We start from the raw sequence: 17,181 nt of genomic DNA, 5'->3' as shown, positions 1-17,181 counted from the left end.
AGGACCTGTATGGCTCGCTGGGTCACACAGCTGTCTGAAGTGTTTGTATGTCAGGGTGTATTAATATTTGAAATTTAGCATTGGTGCACAGCAGTTTCATTTTTGCACCAGTGTTAAATGTATGCACTGTATATTGGGTGCTATAACATGCAGTAACCCTGAAATGAAGTAGAGTTATACTTCCTCCTCCAAATAGTCTCATTGCTTTGCTAGCCTATACACTTCTATCCATATGCAGTAAAACTGCTGCGTCAATGAGTTATTGTTTTGCCTTGTACAAAGGCTGCAGTTATAGTATAAATGCAGTCTCAGATAAGCCTAATTATTTCTTTATAAAATTATCATTAACACTCCACTCAAATACTTGAGTAATTTCCCTGAAGTCTAAAGTGTACCTTGTTGGAGGTTATCACTGCATCCCATTCACACTGCTTCCTTAGTGGATTTGCTCTGGGAATTAATGCAGTATCTGCTGAATTCACATATTTCTGGCCATTGAAAGCCCTGCTAATCAGGCGAGGTGTGTTACAAGAGTGCCAAGCTTGCACAGTATGTCCCTTATTAGAAAAGCACAGAACAAAACACAAACAACTGTTTAAGCATCAGACTAGTTGTATGGCCAATAAACCACCTTCTCCTATACTCAAGTTATCAATATTTAAATTGTCAACTTTGATTTTTTTGATTGAAGTAATGATATTTTATACAGTAGATGGAGACTGTGGTGTGATTCAAGTATGTTTAGCCAAGGTTGCAAGATTAGCTTGGAGGACCAGTATTTGGAGTTTACAGTGGTTGCAGTGTTAATGCAAACAATGTGAAGCAAAGTGTAGTAAGTTTCTAGGAAGACCTGTCAAGTTTATTAATTGAAATTCAGAAAGTGATGATGTAACTTGGAGATATTTATCCTGCAGATCCCTAAATGAGTGCCAATCTTAAACAAGTACAAATGTTGTGTACGGTACACCCTGGATGTCCTTGAAAAAAGAGTCAGTTAGCCAAGGTTCCCACTTGTGACCATTATATATGATTCCCTTCTGAAAGAGCATTCTGAGCTTGGCAATGATGTAGCGCATGGTTCAGTAGTTTTCTGAAATTCACTGCAAAGGTTCTGGTTGGGGCTGATCATGTAGTGAGAATGTTTGACACCCGTTCACCAAAGCGAATTTTCTGTGGACAGCAGGGTGTATTCTCATTGTGATCAAAGGAAGCACTACAAGGAGTTTTGATATTGACTGAGTTCTGGGAGAACCTTGCCAAAAGTTGCAGCTGCTGGCACAATCAAAAAAACATGGTGTCCTTCGAAAACAAGTGTCAGAAGCTAAGAGAATACATAAGAGGGAATCCCAAGCCTTCAACTTGTGCAAAACTCAGTTGTCTGCGGTATCCTGTCTTTTATGCAACAGATCTTTTTGGGTGCAGAACAGCCTGAAGCATTGTCCACAAACACACCTATAAAACACACCACATGATGAACATGGATATCTTTACCTCAAAGCACAAATAGGAGTTTGTGTACTTATCAGTGTGAAGGGGAAGCCAGAAGCCAAAACCCATAAAACTTTGTCACAAAAAGAAATTAACCTCTTGTGCAAATCAGAAAGGAATGCAACTGGTTGAGACAGAGTCATTCTTGTGTCAAGGTTTGTTTGACACTGTTTTCACTGCATTTAATAAATATAAAACACACACTCTTATGTTCTAAAATTTTATTTCTAAACACATTGGCTAGAATGTTACAGCTATTCATGCCAGTGGGAATTTCCCATTGCATTGCAGTGAATGGAGATTTGGCTGAGCGCCAAATTCTCCAACTTTGCAGCAGCAGGAGCGTAGCATGAACAGCTGTTGAGATCGCACCTACCTATTTTCCCTCTCCTATATTGTGCAAAACTGAGTCAATGTAGCCACATTGTCTGAGTTCCACTATGAGATGGGTATGTACCAAGTGAATGGCTTGCCAGAACAGTAATGAAACATAGTACGTGTACAACAGCTCATTCAAGTAAATTGTCAATCTTTGTCATTGAATCTTTAGCTTTCGTCGTTGTTGGGAATGGCAAAAGCACTTGCTGGCCAGTATAAGCACAACCAAATCTCAACCCAGAGACTGGGATAGTAGATTTGATTGAAGTAAAGTCAGTGGAAACGCTTTGGTTTTTCCACTCATTGTGCATTACCATTGAAAGTATCTGGTGGAACTCTTCGTAACGATATTGGAAGTTGACAGCATTTGCATAAGGTTATTTAGGATACCAAGTTAATGCTGAATTATCTGATTTCCAGCCAGGTTGATGGCAAGCTGCTACAATTATCCCCAATGACTCTAGGAGAAGAAGAGGAAAAATCTTGTTCTAGACAATTTTTGACTGAAAATTTAGGATGAAGTGAAAGTCAGATGAGGTTTGGTGTAAGACATGTCCACAATCAAATGGACTGTTTTTCAAATTCAAAGGTTATAAGATTACGTTTTAGAACTCTATGTTTAACTAAAGGTAAAATGGAGGAATAGAGAGGATTTCTGTGATCTGTTCTGAACTTCTAAGGATTTAGAACGAGGTTGGAAGATTCATCTTGCTTGACCTAAAAGGAAAACCTGTAGGGAAAAACCTCGCTGAGAAAACCATTCTAAGATTAAAAGTTAGCACACTGGGAAAAGAATGGAAGATACCCCATGGGAGCGAAAAATCACTTTGGACTGATTCTGAGCGAATTAAATATCGTGTAGGGACTGTGTAAAGTATAACTGTGAAATAAGATTTTCAGTTGTGCTAAATACAAACAAAAAGGTTCTTTTTCTGTAGTTAAAAGTATACAAGTTGCCAACTGAATTAGTATTTGTTTGTGACATTAGAAGTCTTAAAAACATGAATTAGAAGCATTAAAACATGAAATCCTGTTGTGTTATTCTTTCAGCTATTTGCTGGAAGTTGGAATTTCTTTCAAAAAAAAGCTAAAAATCTCTATGGAGATCAATACACCTGCACTTTAGATTCATACATGAAGAATAGTCATTCGTATGAAATTCCAGTTGGCACCTACTATTTCTGAGAAGAGTCAGTGATTGCAGAATGAGAATAAAGAAAAATGAAATATTGACCACAACCAAGCAAAATTGGGGACTTGAATATTTTTGATGGAAATTGTTGGAAGAAAGTAAGAAGGACTTAAACACAATTAAGTTGTTGGAAAGCAAGCGTCCACAACAATGTGGCAATCTGCTTTCTTTAGTGATGTTAATTGAGTGATAAATATTGGCCAAGAAGCCAGGCATAGTTCCTCTGTTCTTCCTCAGAATAGTTCCATGGGATTCTTTACATCCAAGCAGGCAAATTGAGCCTGGTTTTTTATGTCTTTTCTGAAAGATGGCACCTCCCACAGTGCAGTATTGCCTCAATACTACACCAAAGTGCCAGCCTTGATTTTTGTACTCCAGCCCCCTTTCGAAGGAAAGCACAGCCGTTATCCCCAGTGTCCTGGTCAATATTTATCTGTTAAACAACATGACAAGAAAAGAATAATCTGGTGATAATCATATTGCTGTCTGTGGGAGTTTGCTGTGTGCAACTTCGCTGCTGTGTTTCCTACAGTACAACAGTGTACAGTGCACTTAAAGTACTTAACTGTAAAGTGCTTTGAGATGTCTGGTGATAGTGAAAAGTGCTATATAAATGCAAATTTTTCTTATTGCTCCTGACCAAGAAATGGGAACATGTGTTTAAAATCTCCAGAGGACAGTCAATAAAATGTAAAGACTAAAATAAGAATGGTTTTGCATTCTTAACTTTAAAATGTTTTAATTAATTAAAGCTAATATGACATTTCAGGGTCAATTTGTAAATTTGCTTTCTTTCAGGAAATGTTGGCAGAGTTTGATGCTGAGATGAGGCAGCGGGAACATGAGTTTACACTCCGTGCAGATGAAATGAGTAATGCGGTACTTACCAGCGAACTGAAGGTTTGTGGGAAATTTTTATTGCTATTTCCTGTTATGTCACTAACCCAATACTTGTAAATGTCTGAGAGAGATAGATTATGTACTCATTGCAAGAGCTAAGCTGCTGTGAATCTAGACAGGAAAGGCTTATTAATAATCTATTCATTACAATACATGTCTGACCAGCCATAAAAACATACTTCAGGCAATGTCCACTGAGGCTTAAATGTACACAATTAAGTTTCTAATCATTGTGCAAGTCTCCAGAAAGACTGCAATCAAAATGTTCGACTCACTCTCCAGTTTCCTTTTGGTGAACTTGTTTCAACAGGAAAAATGTACTTCTGTCAACAATGCTGGGACTAACAGCTGTTTCAAACAAAAATGATATATCGTCAACTTCAGCTGAAGTATTGATGATGCATTTGGCTTTCAAAAATACTTTTCCATTGAGAAACAACATGCTTAATGCTTGCAGTTTTCGTTTACTTTGTTATTCTGCAAATTGGAGATTGACACATTAAGGGAAAATGGCTTTAAACTAACAGAGCGGGAAGAGAGTTCAAGTGAAGGAATATTTAGAAACCCAAAGATAAATGTTGTGGCATTAGGAAAATACATTGATGTTGAATAAAGACAAGCTGGGTGGGACAGGAAGTAACACAAAGTTTAGTGATAACAGTGCATCTCCGTGTAAAATTCATGTAGGGACTAGTAATAAAAAAAAATTGAATAATCAAAGAGGAAATAGCGAATCATTTAGGAAAGCTGAATATAATCAAAACTAATCAACATTGTTTTACGAAAGATGTATCACGTTTGATAAATTTGCTCAAATTCTTTGAGGATGCAACAGGGAGAGTAGATAGAGGGGAACATTTAGACGTAGAGTGTTTAGATTTCCAAAAGGTAGTTGACAACAAACCACAAAAGAGGCTGGTGCAGAAAGTAAAAGCCAATGGAATTAGAGGAAGTGTGTTAGCATGGATTGAAAATTGCCTGTTGCGTAGAAAACAGTTGGAATAAGTGGGTCCTTTTCAGAGTGGAAAGATGTAACTAGTGGAGTTACCACAGAGATTAGTTCATGGCCCGCAATTATTCACTATTTATATTAATGACCTAGAAGATGGAACAGAGTATAAGCTTTCCAAATTTATCAATGATATGAAGATAGGTGGAAAGGCATGTTGTGATGAGGATGTTGTGATCCTGCAGTGGAATATAGATAAATTTTATGACTGGGCAAAAACCTGCCAAATGGAGTTTAATGTGGGGAAGTGCGAGGTTATGCACTTTGGTAGAAGGAATCTAAAGACAGATTATTGTCTAAATGGAGAGAGATTGCAGGTGAGTGAAGTACAGAGGGACCAAGGTGTTCTCATGCATGAATTACAAAAAGCTAGCAGGCAGGTCCAACAAGTAATTAAGAAGTCAAATAGCATTTTGGCCTTCATTTCAAAGGGGTGGAGTTTAAAAATAGGGAGGTTTTGTTGAAATTGTACATGGTGTTGGTGAGGCCTCACTTGAAATACTGCATAGAGTTTTGGGTCCATAACATAAAAAAGGATATGGTAATATTGGAGGTAGTGCAAAGGCAATTCAGAAGGCTAATTCCTGAGATGAAAGAGTTTTCCTATCAAGAGAAACTAAATAGTCTGGATCTATGTTCCTTGGAGCTTAACAGAGTAAGGGGTGACCTTATTCAAACTTATAAAATCCTCAGGGGGCTTGGAGAGGGGGAGGCCGGCACTGTAGCAAAGTAATTAGTACTGCTGTCTCACAGCTCCAGGGACTTGGCTTCAATCCTGGCCTTGGGTGACTATCTGTTCGCATGTTTTCCCTGTGCCTCCACGGGTTTCCTCCAGGTACTCTGGTTTTTTTCCTATAGTCCAAAGATGTGCCGGCTAGGTGGATTGAACATGCTAAATTGCCCTTTAGTGTCCCAAGGTTAGATGGATTAGAAAGTTGAGATGGATAGAAAGCTGGTTAGCAGATAGGAAGCAACGAATTGGCATAAATGGGTCTTTTTTCCAATTGGCAGTCAGTGACTAGTGGGGTAGTGATCTGTGCTAGGACCCCAATTGCTCACATTATATATTAATAATTTGGAAGAGGGAACTAAATGTATCATCAATTTGCAGATGATACAAAGTTGTATGGGAGGGTGAGCTGTGAGGAGAATGCAGAGATGCTTCGGCGTGATTTGGATAAAGTGTGTGCATTTATATGACATGCAGTGTAACGTGGATAAATGTGAGGTTACCCACTTTGGTAACAATAATAAGAAGACAGATTTTATTTGAATGGGTGTAAATTGAGAGAAGTGGATACTCATGAGACTTTGGTGTCCTCATGCATCAGTAGGTGTGCAGGTACAGTAGGCAGTAAAAAAGGCAAATGGTATGTTGACCTTCATAGCAAGAGGATTTGAGAAAAGGAATAGGGATGTTTTGCTGCAATTTATACTGTGTTGGTGAGGCCACAGCTGGAGTATTGTGTACAGTTTTGGTGTTCTTATCTGAGGAAGGATGTCCTTGGCAAAGAGGGAGTGCAGGGAAAGCTAATTGGCTGATTCTTGGGATGGCAGGTCTGTCGCATGAGGAGAGACTAAGTCAGTTAGGATTATATTCGTTGGAGTTAAGAAGAGAGAGGGGATCTCAAAGAAACTTCTAAAATTCTAACAAGGTTAGACAGGGTAGATTCAGAAAGAATAATCCCAATGATGGGGGGAGTCCAGAACTAGGTATGAGGATAAGGGATAAACCTTTTAAAACTGGGATGAGGAAAAAGCTCTTCACCCAGTGAATGTGTGGAATTCACTATCTCAGAATGTAGTTGAGGCCAAAACATTGGGTGGGAATTTCTGGTTGTGTTCATGTTGAAACCTCAGTCAGAATTTTCCAGTTAACAGACTTTTCCACAGTCCGCCCCTTACCTGTTACAATTTGTGTGGCATACGGAATGGGAAAATTCACCCTGTTGCGTGATTTCAAGAAGAAATTAGACATAGTTCTTGGGGCTAAATAGATCAAGGGATATGGGGAGGAATGGGGGACCAGGATATTGAATTTGATGATCAGCCGTAATCATAATGAATGGTAGAGCAGGCTTGAAGAGCCAAATGGCCTACTCCTACTTCTATTTTCTATGTTTCTATGCTAAATGTATGGGATTAAAGGATAGGGTGGGGAATGGACCTGGGTAAAATATTCTGTCAGAGTTGGTGCAGAATTGATGGGCCAAATGGCCTCTTTTGCACTGTAGGGATTCTGCAGTTCTATGACAGGGTAGTTGGTGAACTGCTTTCATTAGTGTGATAGTCTCATATAACAGGACATAGCTACAAGATAAAGGTCCAGCCATTTAAAACTGAGCTGCATAGACATCTCACGGGGTGGTGACTCTCTGGAATACTGTGCCCCAAAGGGTAGTGGATTGGATCATCAGAAGTATTTAAAGTGGAGGTGAATAAATATTTGATAGATTGAGGAATAGGGGCTATGGGGAAATGGCACAGGAAAGAAGTTGAGGCTGGCGTTGATCAGCCATGATCTTATTGAATGGTGGGACAATGAAGGACCTGGTAGCTACTCCTGCTTCTATTTCTTGTGTTCTCTTCTAGCAGTTTAGAAGTGTGCAGTATTTCAGATTGCAGGGTGTCAAATTTTTAAATACTTTTATGACGGAAAAGATCCTACAGAACCTAACCACAGCTTTTGCATTGGTTGTAATATTAAATCTAATTTGCTAATTTTTTTATATATATTGCTAAATATCATTTTAAAGTTGGACTTTTCAGAGACACAGTTACAACATTAAGTGAGGAGCTAATGTAAACTGAAAGTTATGGTAGTATATAAAGAGTAGGAAACGTTTAAAGAAACAATTTAATGTTTAACAAAAGTATATGCCATTGAGAACAACAACTCAGTAAGAAATGTCCATCCATGGGTTAGTAGGGAGGTTATGGATATTATATGATTAAATGAAAAGGCTTACAATGTTGCAAAGATTAGTAGCAAGAATGAGGATTGGGAGTGTTTAGAAACCAACAAAGGCCATTAAAAAGTTGATTTAAAAGGGAAAACAGTGAGAGTAATCTAGCCATGAATGTAAAAGCAGGTTGTAACAGCACCTGAAATAAACATTGGTCCCATAAAAGCAGAGACAGGAGAAATGACAGTGGGGGAATGATGAAATGACATATATTTGGGGTCTGTCTTCATGGTTAGTTACTCATCAGAAATAGTGAGTAACTTAAGGCTAATAGGAATGAGGAAATGAAGGTCATTCATATCAAAGTATTGCAGAAACTTTAGGAACTAAAATCTGACAATTTGATTTGATGGCTTACCTCCTCAAGTTCAAAAAGAGATAGCTGCAGAGATATTGGATGCACTGACTGAGATTTTTTGAAGTTTCCTAGATTTTGGAACATCCCAGCAGATGGAAGTTAGCAACTTAAAACTTATTCCAAAAAGGAGGGCAGAAAGAAATGGAGAATTAGAGGCTAGTTAGCACGACATAAGACATTGGAAAAGTCCTGGTGTCCATTATTAAGGAAATCTTAACAATGCACTTAGAAAAGCATAGTGAGATTAGAATAAGTCAATGTTGTTTTATGAAAAAGAAATCCTTTTGACAAACTTGTTTGAATTTTTTTGAGGATGTAACTTGCAGGGTAAATAATTGGGATCAAGTAGATGTAGTATACTTGGATTTCCAAAAGGCATTCATCAAAATGCCACATGAAAAATACACAAGATTAGATTTTATGGAATTGAGGGATGGATAGAGGACTGGTTAACTGACTGAGGGCAGAGAAAACAGGGATTGATGAAGCATTTTTGAGTTGGCGGGCTGTGACTATTGGATCGGTGCTAGGGCCTCAGAAATAATGGCTGAGATTTTCTGAACAATCCCATTGGTGGGATCTTCTGATCACCTCGATGCTGACCCTCGCCATGGTTCCCCAGCAGCAGAGGGTACAAACAACAGGAAAACCCATTGACAAAGGTGGGACTGGAAGATTCCCGCCACCAGCCAACAGTGAACTGCCAGTGCTCCCACAAAACATGCCACAGGGTTGGGTGGGCTGGAAAATCCATCCACTTTATGCAATTTTGGTCTCCATATTTAAGGAAGAAAGAAACCTTTGGAAATCTCTACCCCAGAAAGTGGTGGATGTTCCATTATTGAGTATAATTAAGGTTAAGAGAGATAGATATTTGGTGTCTCGGGAATAGGAATATGTAGGGAGAAGACAGGAAAGTGGAGTTGAAGCTAATGTTGACTGGCACAGTTACACAGTGGTTAGCACTGTTGCCTCACAGAGCCAGGAACCTGGGTAAGATGTCTTTCAAAAGCCGGTGAAGACCCAGTGGGCTGAATGGCCTCCTTCTGCACTATAGCGATTCTATAGTTCTATGGCATAGCAAGCCCAACTTGTGTGGTCTTCTCCTGCTCCTATTTCTTGTGTTTTTTGAGGACTGTACAACATGTAGGCTGCATTTTACCCGCCATGAGCTGAAGTGAAATGCTTGGTATAAGCAAATATTTGTCAAGCTGTTCTATAAATGGAGTTTTGGATTTACCAAATTAACAACGAATGATTGAAGGTAGCCTTGGCATTGTGAATGATATGAATATCTGATGTTCTGACATCCCTTCTGCCCCACCCCTCCGATCTCTAATGGATTTGAAAGCCAGGGAAGTGTAATGTTAGATTTTTTGTAGTTTTGGACTTAGAGTCATAGAATTCCTACAATGCAGAAGGAAGCCATTTGGCCCATCAAGTCTGCATCGACAACAATCCCACCCAGACAGTATCCCCACATATACACTCTGCTAATCCTCTGATGTTAAGGGGTAATTTAGCATTGCCAGTCAACCTAATCTGCACATCTTTGGAATGTGGGAGGAAACCGTAACAGCCAGAGGAAACCCAGGCACACACGGGGAGAACATACAAACTCCACACAGACAGTTACCGGAGGTGGGACCCCTGGCGCTGTGAGGCAGCAGTAGTAACCACTGTGCCACCGTGCACCTGCTTTAGTCGAATTCTAATTTGGTAATAGTCATGGTATAAGCATGATAACATTTTAAAAAATATTTTTTAAATGCCAGTATTGGAGTGAACCTAACAGTTAATTCCTATTGTGTCCCCTTCTGCACTTCTTAACCATTTTTCCACAGAAAGATTGAATAAAAATCAAGTTATTTTAAATGTTGCCTTGTAGAGATGGCAAATAACAGAGAAAAAATCTGAAGCGATGATTAGTTGATATAGTACCGAGCTAGCTTTGACATTGTCTTCCCCTTGACTGCAGATATTGAGCTATTCAGTGGCTTGTTTCAGTAAGGGTAAATGCCTTGCATCCATTTATTCGGCATCTTTTTGATCTTTAGCTAGATGTGAACAGCCGAAAATAAAGTAAAACACAGACATCAACACGTACAGTCTGGCTTTGGTGAAACAGACAGCCAAGCATCAAAGCACTGTATGAATGATGGATTAAAAGGGAAATAGAAAAACAAGAGAGCCCACTACAGTAGGGGAGACTGTCACAGTCAGTTTTTGATGTAATTACACAGAGACAGCATTGCACTGATGGACATAAGTAAATTTAGTTATAACTGTCATTCTGTATGTTCACTTAGATGGAAAACAAAACAGCTGGATGATCTATATCTTATCTCACTAAGCGTTTACTCAATGCACCCACAGAAAGACTGAAAAATATGTCAGTGGAAAAGACAAGTATCTGATCTGAATCACCTTCTCGTTGTAACATAAGTAGGTGATTTGTATAAACAGATTTAGGCAGCATGAGTCAATTTCCATAAAAGTATGGCGTTACCCTTACTTGTGAGACTTCTGACCGAAGAGTACTGCAGCAGCTCCACGTTTGCATCATTGTCTCAAACTACAGTATGTGGATTCCTTTAGAACCATCTTCAGTGGTCTGAGAGTACATTTTAATTTTTACCAACTAGAGCTGATGTAACATAAGAATTCATCGGTCAGCAGAGAGAGCTCTTTCCTACTCCCCGTCCTTCTCTTCCAACCGACTCTGCACCACCTCAGATGAATCAAACATGCCATTGCATGTTTCAACTCTATCACATTTAGTTTTTGGGTCAGCTGGATTTATCATGGATAATTGGGAGCGGAAATGGAAAAGAAGAAATGGAATGAGCGGAGAGGAGATGCACTCCATCAACTTTTATATTTCAAATATCCAATTATATTTACCTGATGTATCTAAGCTCAAACTTGCATTAAAATTCTTGTGAATTTATGGTTCTACTTTACACAACACCTATATCAATTCTTCAGCAAGCTGTAGAATAGAATAGAATCCCTAGAGTGTTGAAGGAGGCCATTGAGCCCATCGAATCTGCACTGACCACAATCCCACCCAGGCCCTATCCCCATAATCTCATGTATTTACCTGCTAATCTCCCAGATACTAAAGGGCAATTTACCATGGCCAATCAACCTAACCTGCACATTTTTGGATTGAGAAAGGAAACCAGAGCGCCCAGAGGAAACCCAAGATGGTGCTGGAGCATGGCAACTTCTTGCAAGCTGTACCCAGCATACTCTCTCATTCCATCTTTTATTCTATTCTATGCTTTTAAAACTATAACTCTTTTAACCTCTCTAACAATGCCTTATATTAAGTTGATCTTTCTCTACACCCTAGCTATGAGTGCAACACTACATTTTGCACCTTCTCCTTTCCTTCTCTATGTATGGTATGCTTTGTATAGCGCTCAAGAACATAAGAAATGGGAGCAGGAGTAGGCCATCTAGTCCCTCGAGCCTGCCCCGCCATTCAATAAGATCATGGCTGATCTGAAAGTGGTTCAGTTCCACTTGCCCGCCTGTTCCCCATAACCCTTAATTCCCTTATCGATCAGAAATCTATCTACCTGTGACTTAAACATATTCAACAAGGTAGCCTCCACCGCTTCAATGGGCAGAGAATTCCAGAGATTCACTACCCTCTGAGAGAAGAAGTTCCAATACTTTTCACCGTATACTAATACATGTGACAATTCTCATAGAATCCCTGCAGTGCAGAATGAAGCCATTTGACTCACCGAATCCGCATTGACAACAATCCCAGCAAGGCCCTATCCCCATAACTCTACTTATTTACCCTACTCACCTTCTGACAGTAAGGAGGAATTTAGCATGGCCAATCAACTTAACCTACACATCTTTGGCGTGACAGAGGAAACCACAGTACCTGGAGGAAACCCACGCAGGCAAAGGGAAAATGTGCAAATTCCACACAGACAGTGACCTAAACCAGGAATCGAACCCAGGTCTCTGGCGCTGTGATACGGCAGTGCTAACCATTGTGCCACCATGCTGCCATGTAGTTGAAAGGTTTTATTTTTCACATATATTGCCACAGCTTGGACTTAACAAACAAAGAACAACCCAGCACGGGAAACAGGCCTTTCGGCTCAACGAGCCCGCGCCGCCACATCACCCTACACCTATTCTACCCTGCGTGTCTACGAATGGAACCCCTAACTTAGCCAGATTCAGGGGAGAATAGTGTCAATTTGGTAAACCAATCAGCCTAAGAGCACATCTTTGGGGTGTGGGAGGAAACCGGAGCGCCCGGAGGAAACCCACGCAACCACAGGGAGAATGCACAAACTCCCACAGGCACAGGCCCAAATCCATGTGTCTGCACAGCCAGCAGTGCTGGTCACCGAGCTGTTGCGGCGCCCGTCTACCGGTCCACGATCAAGCACACACACCGACACAAAGTACTAGGCCACTCCCGGAACCTCCAAGAGCAGTCCAAGCACGACCCACCGTGTGCATGCCCCTCGTTTGACAACAAGGTGGACCTCCACCTGCGGAATAAAAAGACAAAAACGTTAACTTACAAGTCTGCATTTCCAGTGTCTCCCGAGGTTCTGACCTTACTTAATAGCCCCTACTATAACCCTCCATCCTCATTTCACTCATGTGTCTGTCTAACTGAACCTTAAACGAGTCCAACGTTCCTGCCTCCACCACCCTACTCGGTAGCGCGTTCCATACCCCCACAACTCTCTGCGTAAAGAACCTTCCTCTCACATCCAAATTATACCTCTCCCCCCTCACCCTTAAATCATGACCTCTCGTATTTGTACCCAGTCTAGGGAGCAGTCTCTCACTATTGACTCTATCTATTCCCTTCAGTATCTTATATACCTCTATCATGTCCCCCCTCAACCTCCGTCTTTCCAAGGAGAAAAGTCCCAGTTTCTCCAACCTTTCCTCGTACCCCAGCCCCTCCATGCCAGGCAACATCCTGGTAAACCTCCTCTGAACCCTCTCCGGAGCCTCCACATCCTTCCAGTAGTAAGGTGACCAGAACTGGACGCAGTACTCCAAATGCGGTCTAACCAACGTTCTATACAACTGAAGCATTAGACGGCAGCTTTTATACTCTATACCCCTACCTATAAAGGCTAGCATTCCATAAGCCTTCCTAACAACCTTCTCCACTTGTGTCGCAACCTTCATGGATTTGTGAACCTGCACTCCCAGGTCCCTCTGTATGTCTGTACTCCTAATCGGTCTACCTTTTATCACATAGCTCCTCTCTGCATTATTCCTTCCAAAATGCATCACCTCGCATTTGTCAGGATTAAATTCCATCTGCCACCTATCTGCCCAATGCACCAACCTATCTATATCCTGTTGTATCACCTGACATTCCATTTCAGTACCCGCCAACCCTGCCATCTTGGTGTCATCTGCAAACTTGCTGATCACACCACCTACGCTCTCTTCCAAGTCATTTATGTATACTACAAAGAGGAGAGGTCCCAGTACTGAGCCCTGCGGCACACCACTGGTCACTGGCCTCCAGCCCGAAAAGGTCCCCTCCACAACTACCCTCTGTCTCCTATTGCCCAGCCAGTTCTCAATCCACCTAGCTACCTGACCTCATATCCCATGCGCCCTAACCTTTTCTACCAGCCTACCATGAGGGACTTTGTCAAACGCCTTACTGAAATCCATATAGATGACATCAACGGCTCTCCCATCGTCAACCGTTTTTGTCACCTCCTCAAAGAATTCCACCAGACCTCCCTCTAAGGCAAGACCTCCCTCTAACAAAGCCATGTTGCGTATCCCTAAGATCGCAACGCTCCAAATGCTCATGCATCCTACCCCTAAGTATTTTTTCCATTAATTTCCCTACCACCAATGTCAAACTCACCGGTCTATAATTACCAGGGTTATCCCTACTACCTTTTTTAAACAGCGGTACCACATTTGCTACCCTCCAGTCTTCTGGGACCTCACCCGTGTCCAAAGAAGAGACAAAGATTTGCGCCAGAGGCCCAGCAATTTCATCTTTCACCTCCCTAAGCAGCCTGGGATAAATACAATCAGGCCCTGGAGCTTTATCCGTCCTTACACTACCTAAAAGCCCTAGCACTTCCTCCCTCGTAATAGATATTTCCTGCAACTGATCCTCAGCTCCCTCCAAGAGACCGCACGATTCCGAACCCCTCTCCTTCGTGAATACCGACACAAAGTATTCATTCAGGAGCTCCCCCATTCCCTCCGACTCAATACATAACTCCCCACTTTTGTCCCTAAGAGGACCAATTTTCCCTCTAACTACTCTCTTGCTCTTAATATAGGAATAAAATGCCTTTGGATTTTCCTTAATCCTACCAGCCAAAGCCATTTCATGCCCTCTCTTCGCCCTTCTAATTCCCCTTTTTAGCTCCCTCCTTCTCTCTCTATATTCCTCCAGCGCACTTTCCGTACCCAGTTGTTTCGATCTAACATACGCCTCCCTCTTCTTCATGACCAAGTCTTCAATACCCCCTGTAATCCACGGCTCTCTAATCCTACCTTTCTTATCCTTCCGCTTAACCGGAACATACCTCCCCTGCGACCATTTCATTTTGCCCTTAAAAGCCTCCCACTTGCCAACTGTGGACTTTCCTGCTAACAGTCCCTCCCAATCAGTGTCCTGCAGCTCCCTCCTAATCCTGCTATAGCTCGCCTTTCCCCAGTTCAGCACACTCCCGTTCGGCTGGCACTCATCCCTTTCCATTTTTATCCTAAAGTAGACGGACTTGTGGTCACTGTTGGCCACGTGTTCACCTACCTCTACCTCAACCACCTGCCCTGGCTCATTACCCAACACTAAATCCAATATAACCCCTCCCCTAGTCGGGCTATTACATACTGCTCTAGAGACCCTTCCAAAACACATTTCACAAACTCCTCTCCCTCCGTACCCCCAGCTCTAGGCCCCCTCCAATTCACTCCAGGTAGATTAAAGTCACCCACTACAACCACCCTATTCTTCCCGCACCTATCCAAAATGCCCCTGCAAATGCCTTCCTCCACTGACCTCGGGCTGTTGGGTGGCCTATAGTACACCCCTAGCAACGTAATCTCTCCCTTTTTATTTCTCAACTCCACCCACAGTGACTCAATCCCTATCTCTTTCATATTGTCCTCCCTCTGCACTACTGTGATGTTCTCCTTTACTAACAGTGCCACCCCTCCACCTCTCTTCAACCCTCCTCTGTCACACCTAAAACACTTGTACCCAGGAACATTCAGCTGCCAGTCCTGCCCTTCCCGTAACCACGTCTCTGTTACAGCCACCACATCTAACTTCCTCACAAACATCAAGGCCCTAAGCTCATCCGTTTTCCCTGTCACACTCCTAGCATTGAAACAGACACAGTTCAACCCACGAGTGTCCCTCGGAACCTCCTTCTCCCTGACAATTTTCCTTTCACCCGACTCTCTCCCACGCACATCCCCACCCCCCCTCCCTATTAGTTTAAACCATTCCTAAACACCCCAGCTAACCTCCCCGCTCAGGCACTAGTTCCCCTCCCATTCAAATTCTCCCCACCCCTCCTGTACAGTTGCCCTTCTCTCCTAAACACCTCCCAGTGATCCACAAAAGTAAAGCCCTCTACCCTACACCAATCCCTCAACCATGCATTCAGCTGCATGAACTCGTCATTCTTTGTCCTGCTGGTACTGGGCAGCAACCCAGAGAGTGCCACCCTGGAGGTCCTGCTCTTTAGTTTGGACCCCAACTCCCTAAATTGCCTACGGACCTCTACCCTACTCCTCCTTCCTATGTTCCCCTCCCCTACGTGTACTATGACCTCAGCCTGTGCCCCCTCCCTTTTCAAAATTCCCTCTACCCTTTCTGTTACATCCTTTACCCCTGCTCCAGGGAGGCAGACCACCATCCTGGAGTCACGCCTCTGCCCACAGAACCTCCTATCAATACCTCGGACCCTCCCATCCCCTACCACTATTACCTTGCCAGCCCCCTTCTGTCCCTCTAAGTCAGTCTCCCCCTCCTGCCTATCTTTCTGTGCCCCTGTCGACGAACATTGGGGGGGCCTCTGGGGAGGATAAAAGAATAATCATATCCGTGTTGCCCTATACTTGACCATACAGGTGAAACTCTTGTCAAAAGAACTGGAGCTTCTGAGGGAGGCAGGAGTAAAGGCTGAAGAATCACTTCAGAGGGCAGAGAAAACAAACACTCAAATGGAGAAACAACTTCAAAGAAAAGAGCATGAATTGAAAGATGTAGTTGCCTTAAAAGAAATCAGGTTTGTGGTATCTGATAAAATTTGTATTTTATTTATTAATTTGTTTAAAATATGACTTGCAGACAATCTCTCTAATATTTTGGATATTTAGTCAATGTTTAAGAACTATTTAGCAGATGCTTCTTTTATTAACTTCTATGCTTTCTGTTTTTAAAAAAGCTATGAAGATAGATTGGAAATGTTGGCGTTAGTGGGCTTTCATCTCGGATCAGGGTCAAATCCAGACTAATACAATGCAAACGTAGCAATCCTTTTGAAAACGGGTTTGGGTGTTTTGATCCTGTTCCAATGGGCATGGATTTGCATGGACCCTTTTATAGTTCTAATTGATATCTGATTCAGGTTCAGATGGTACGCGAAATTGATGTTTTTTGGAGTTTGGAGTTGAGATAGGTTTTTGGTGTAGAGCAGAAGGAACAATGCTAACAGTGGGTCCCTGAGCTGGAAAGAGATCAATTTGTTAGCATGCTCTGAATTCACTGATTACTCTATTTGATATGTGCATAGAATCTAATGCTTTTATTGATAGAGTCAAGTTTCAGCAAACTCTGTTTGACAAGGTGCCCAATTAAGCACATTCAAGGTCATCTCAACAAATTGAGGGG

At 41.9% G+C, this 17,181-nt stretch overlaps 1 protein-coding gene across 6 annotated transcripts in view; it reads left to right on the top strand.

Annotated features, from left to right (window-relative positions):
* Window positions 1-17,181, top strand: part of ccdc57 (coiled-coil domain containing 57) — a 206,771-nt gene that overhangs the window by 41,780 nt on the left and 147,810 nt on the right. For all 6 annotated transcript variants that reach the window (XR_013889108.1, XR_013889109.1, XM_080208852.1 and 3 more), the window contains exons 4-5: window positions 3,857-3,958; window positions 16,419-16,576. Coding sequence is in view for 4 of the 6 variants with exons in the window: in XM_080208852.1 (XP_080064978.1) it covers window positions 3,857-3,958; window positions 16,419-16,576 (260 nt within the window). In the remaining 2 variants the exon portion in view is untranslated. The remainder of the gene's footprint in view (window positions 1-3,856; window positions 3,959-16,418; window positions 16,577-17,181) is intronic.

The sequence above is a fragment of the Carcharhinus amblyrhynchos genome, chromosome 21, assembly GCF_965287045.1.
Source record: "Carcharhinus amblyrhynchos chromosome 21, sCarAmb.v2.hapA, whole genome shotgun sequence".
In the NCBI taxonomy this organism is placed as follows: domain Eukaryota; kingdom Metazoa; phylum Chordata; class Chondrichthyes; order Carcharhiniformes; family Carcharhinidae; genus Carcharhinus; species Carcharhinus amblyrhynchos.
This window is presented reverse-complemented; position numbering and strand designations above follow the sequence as displayed.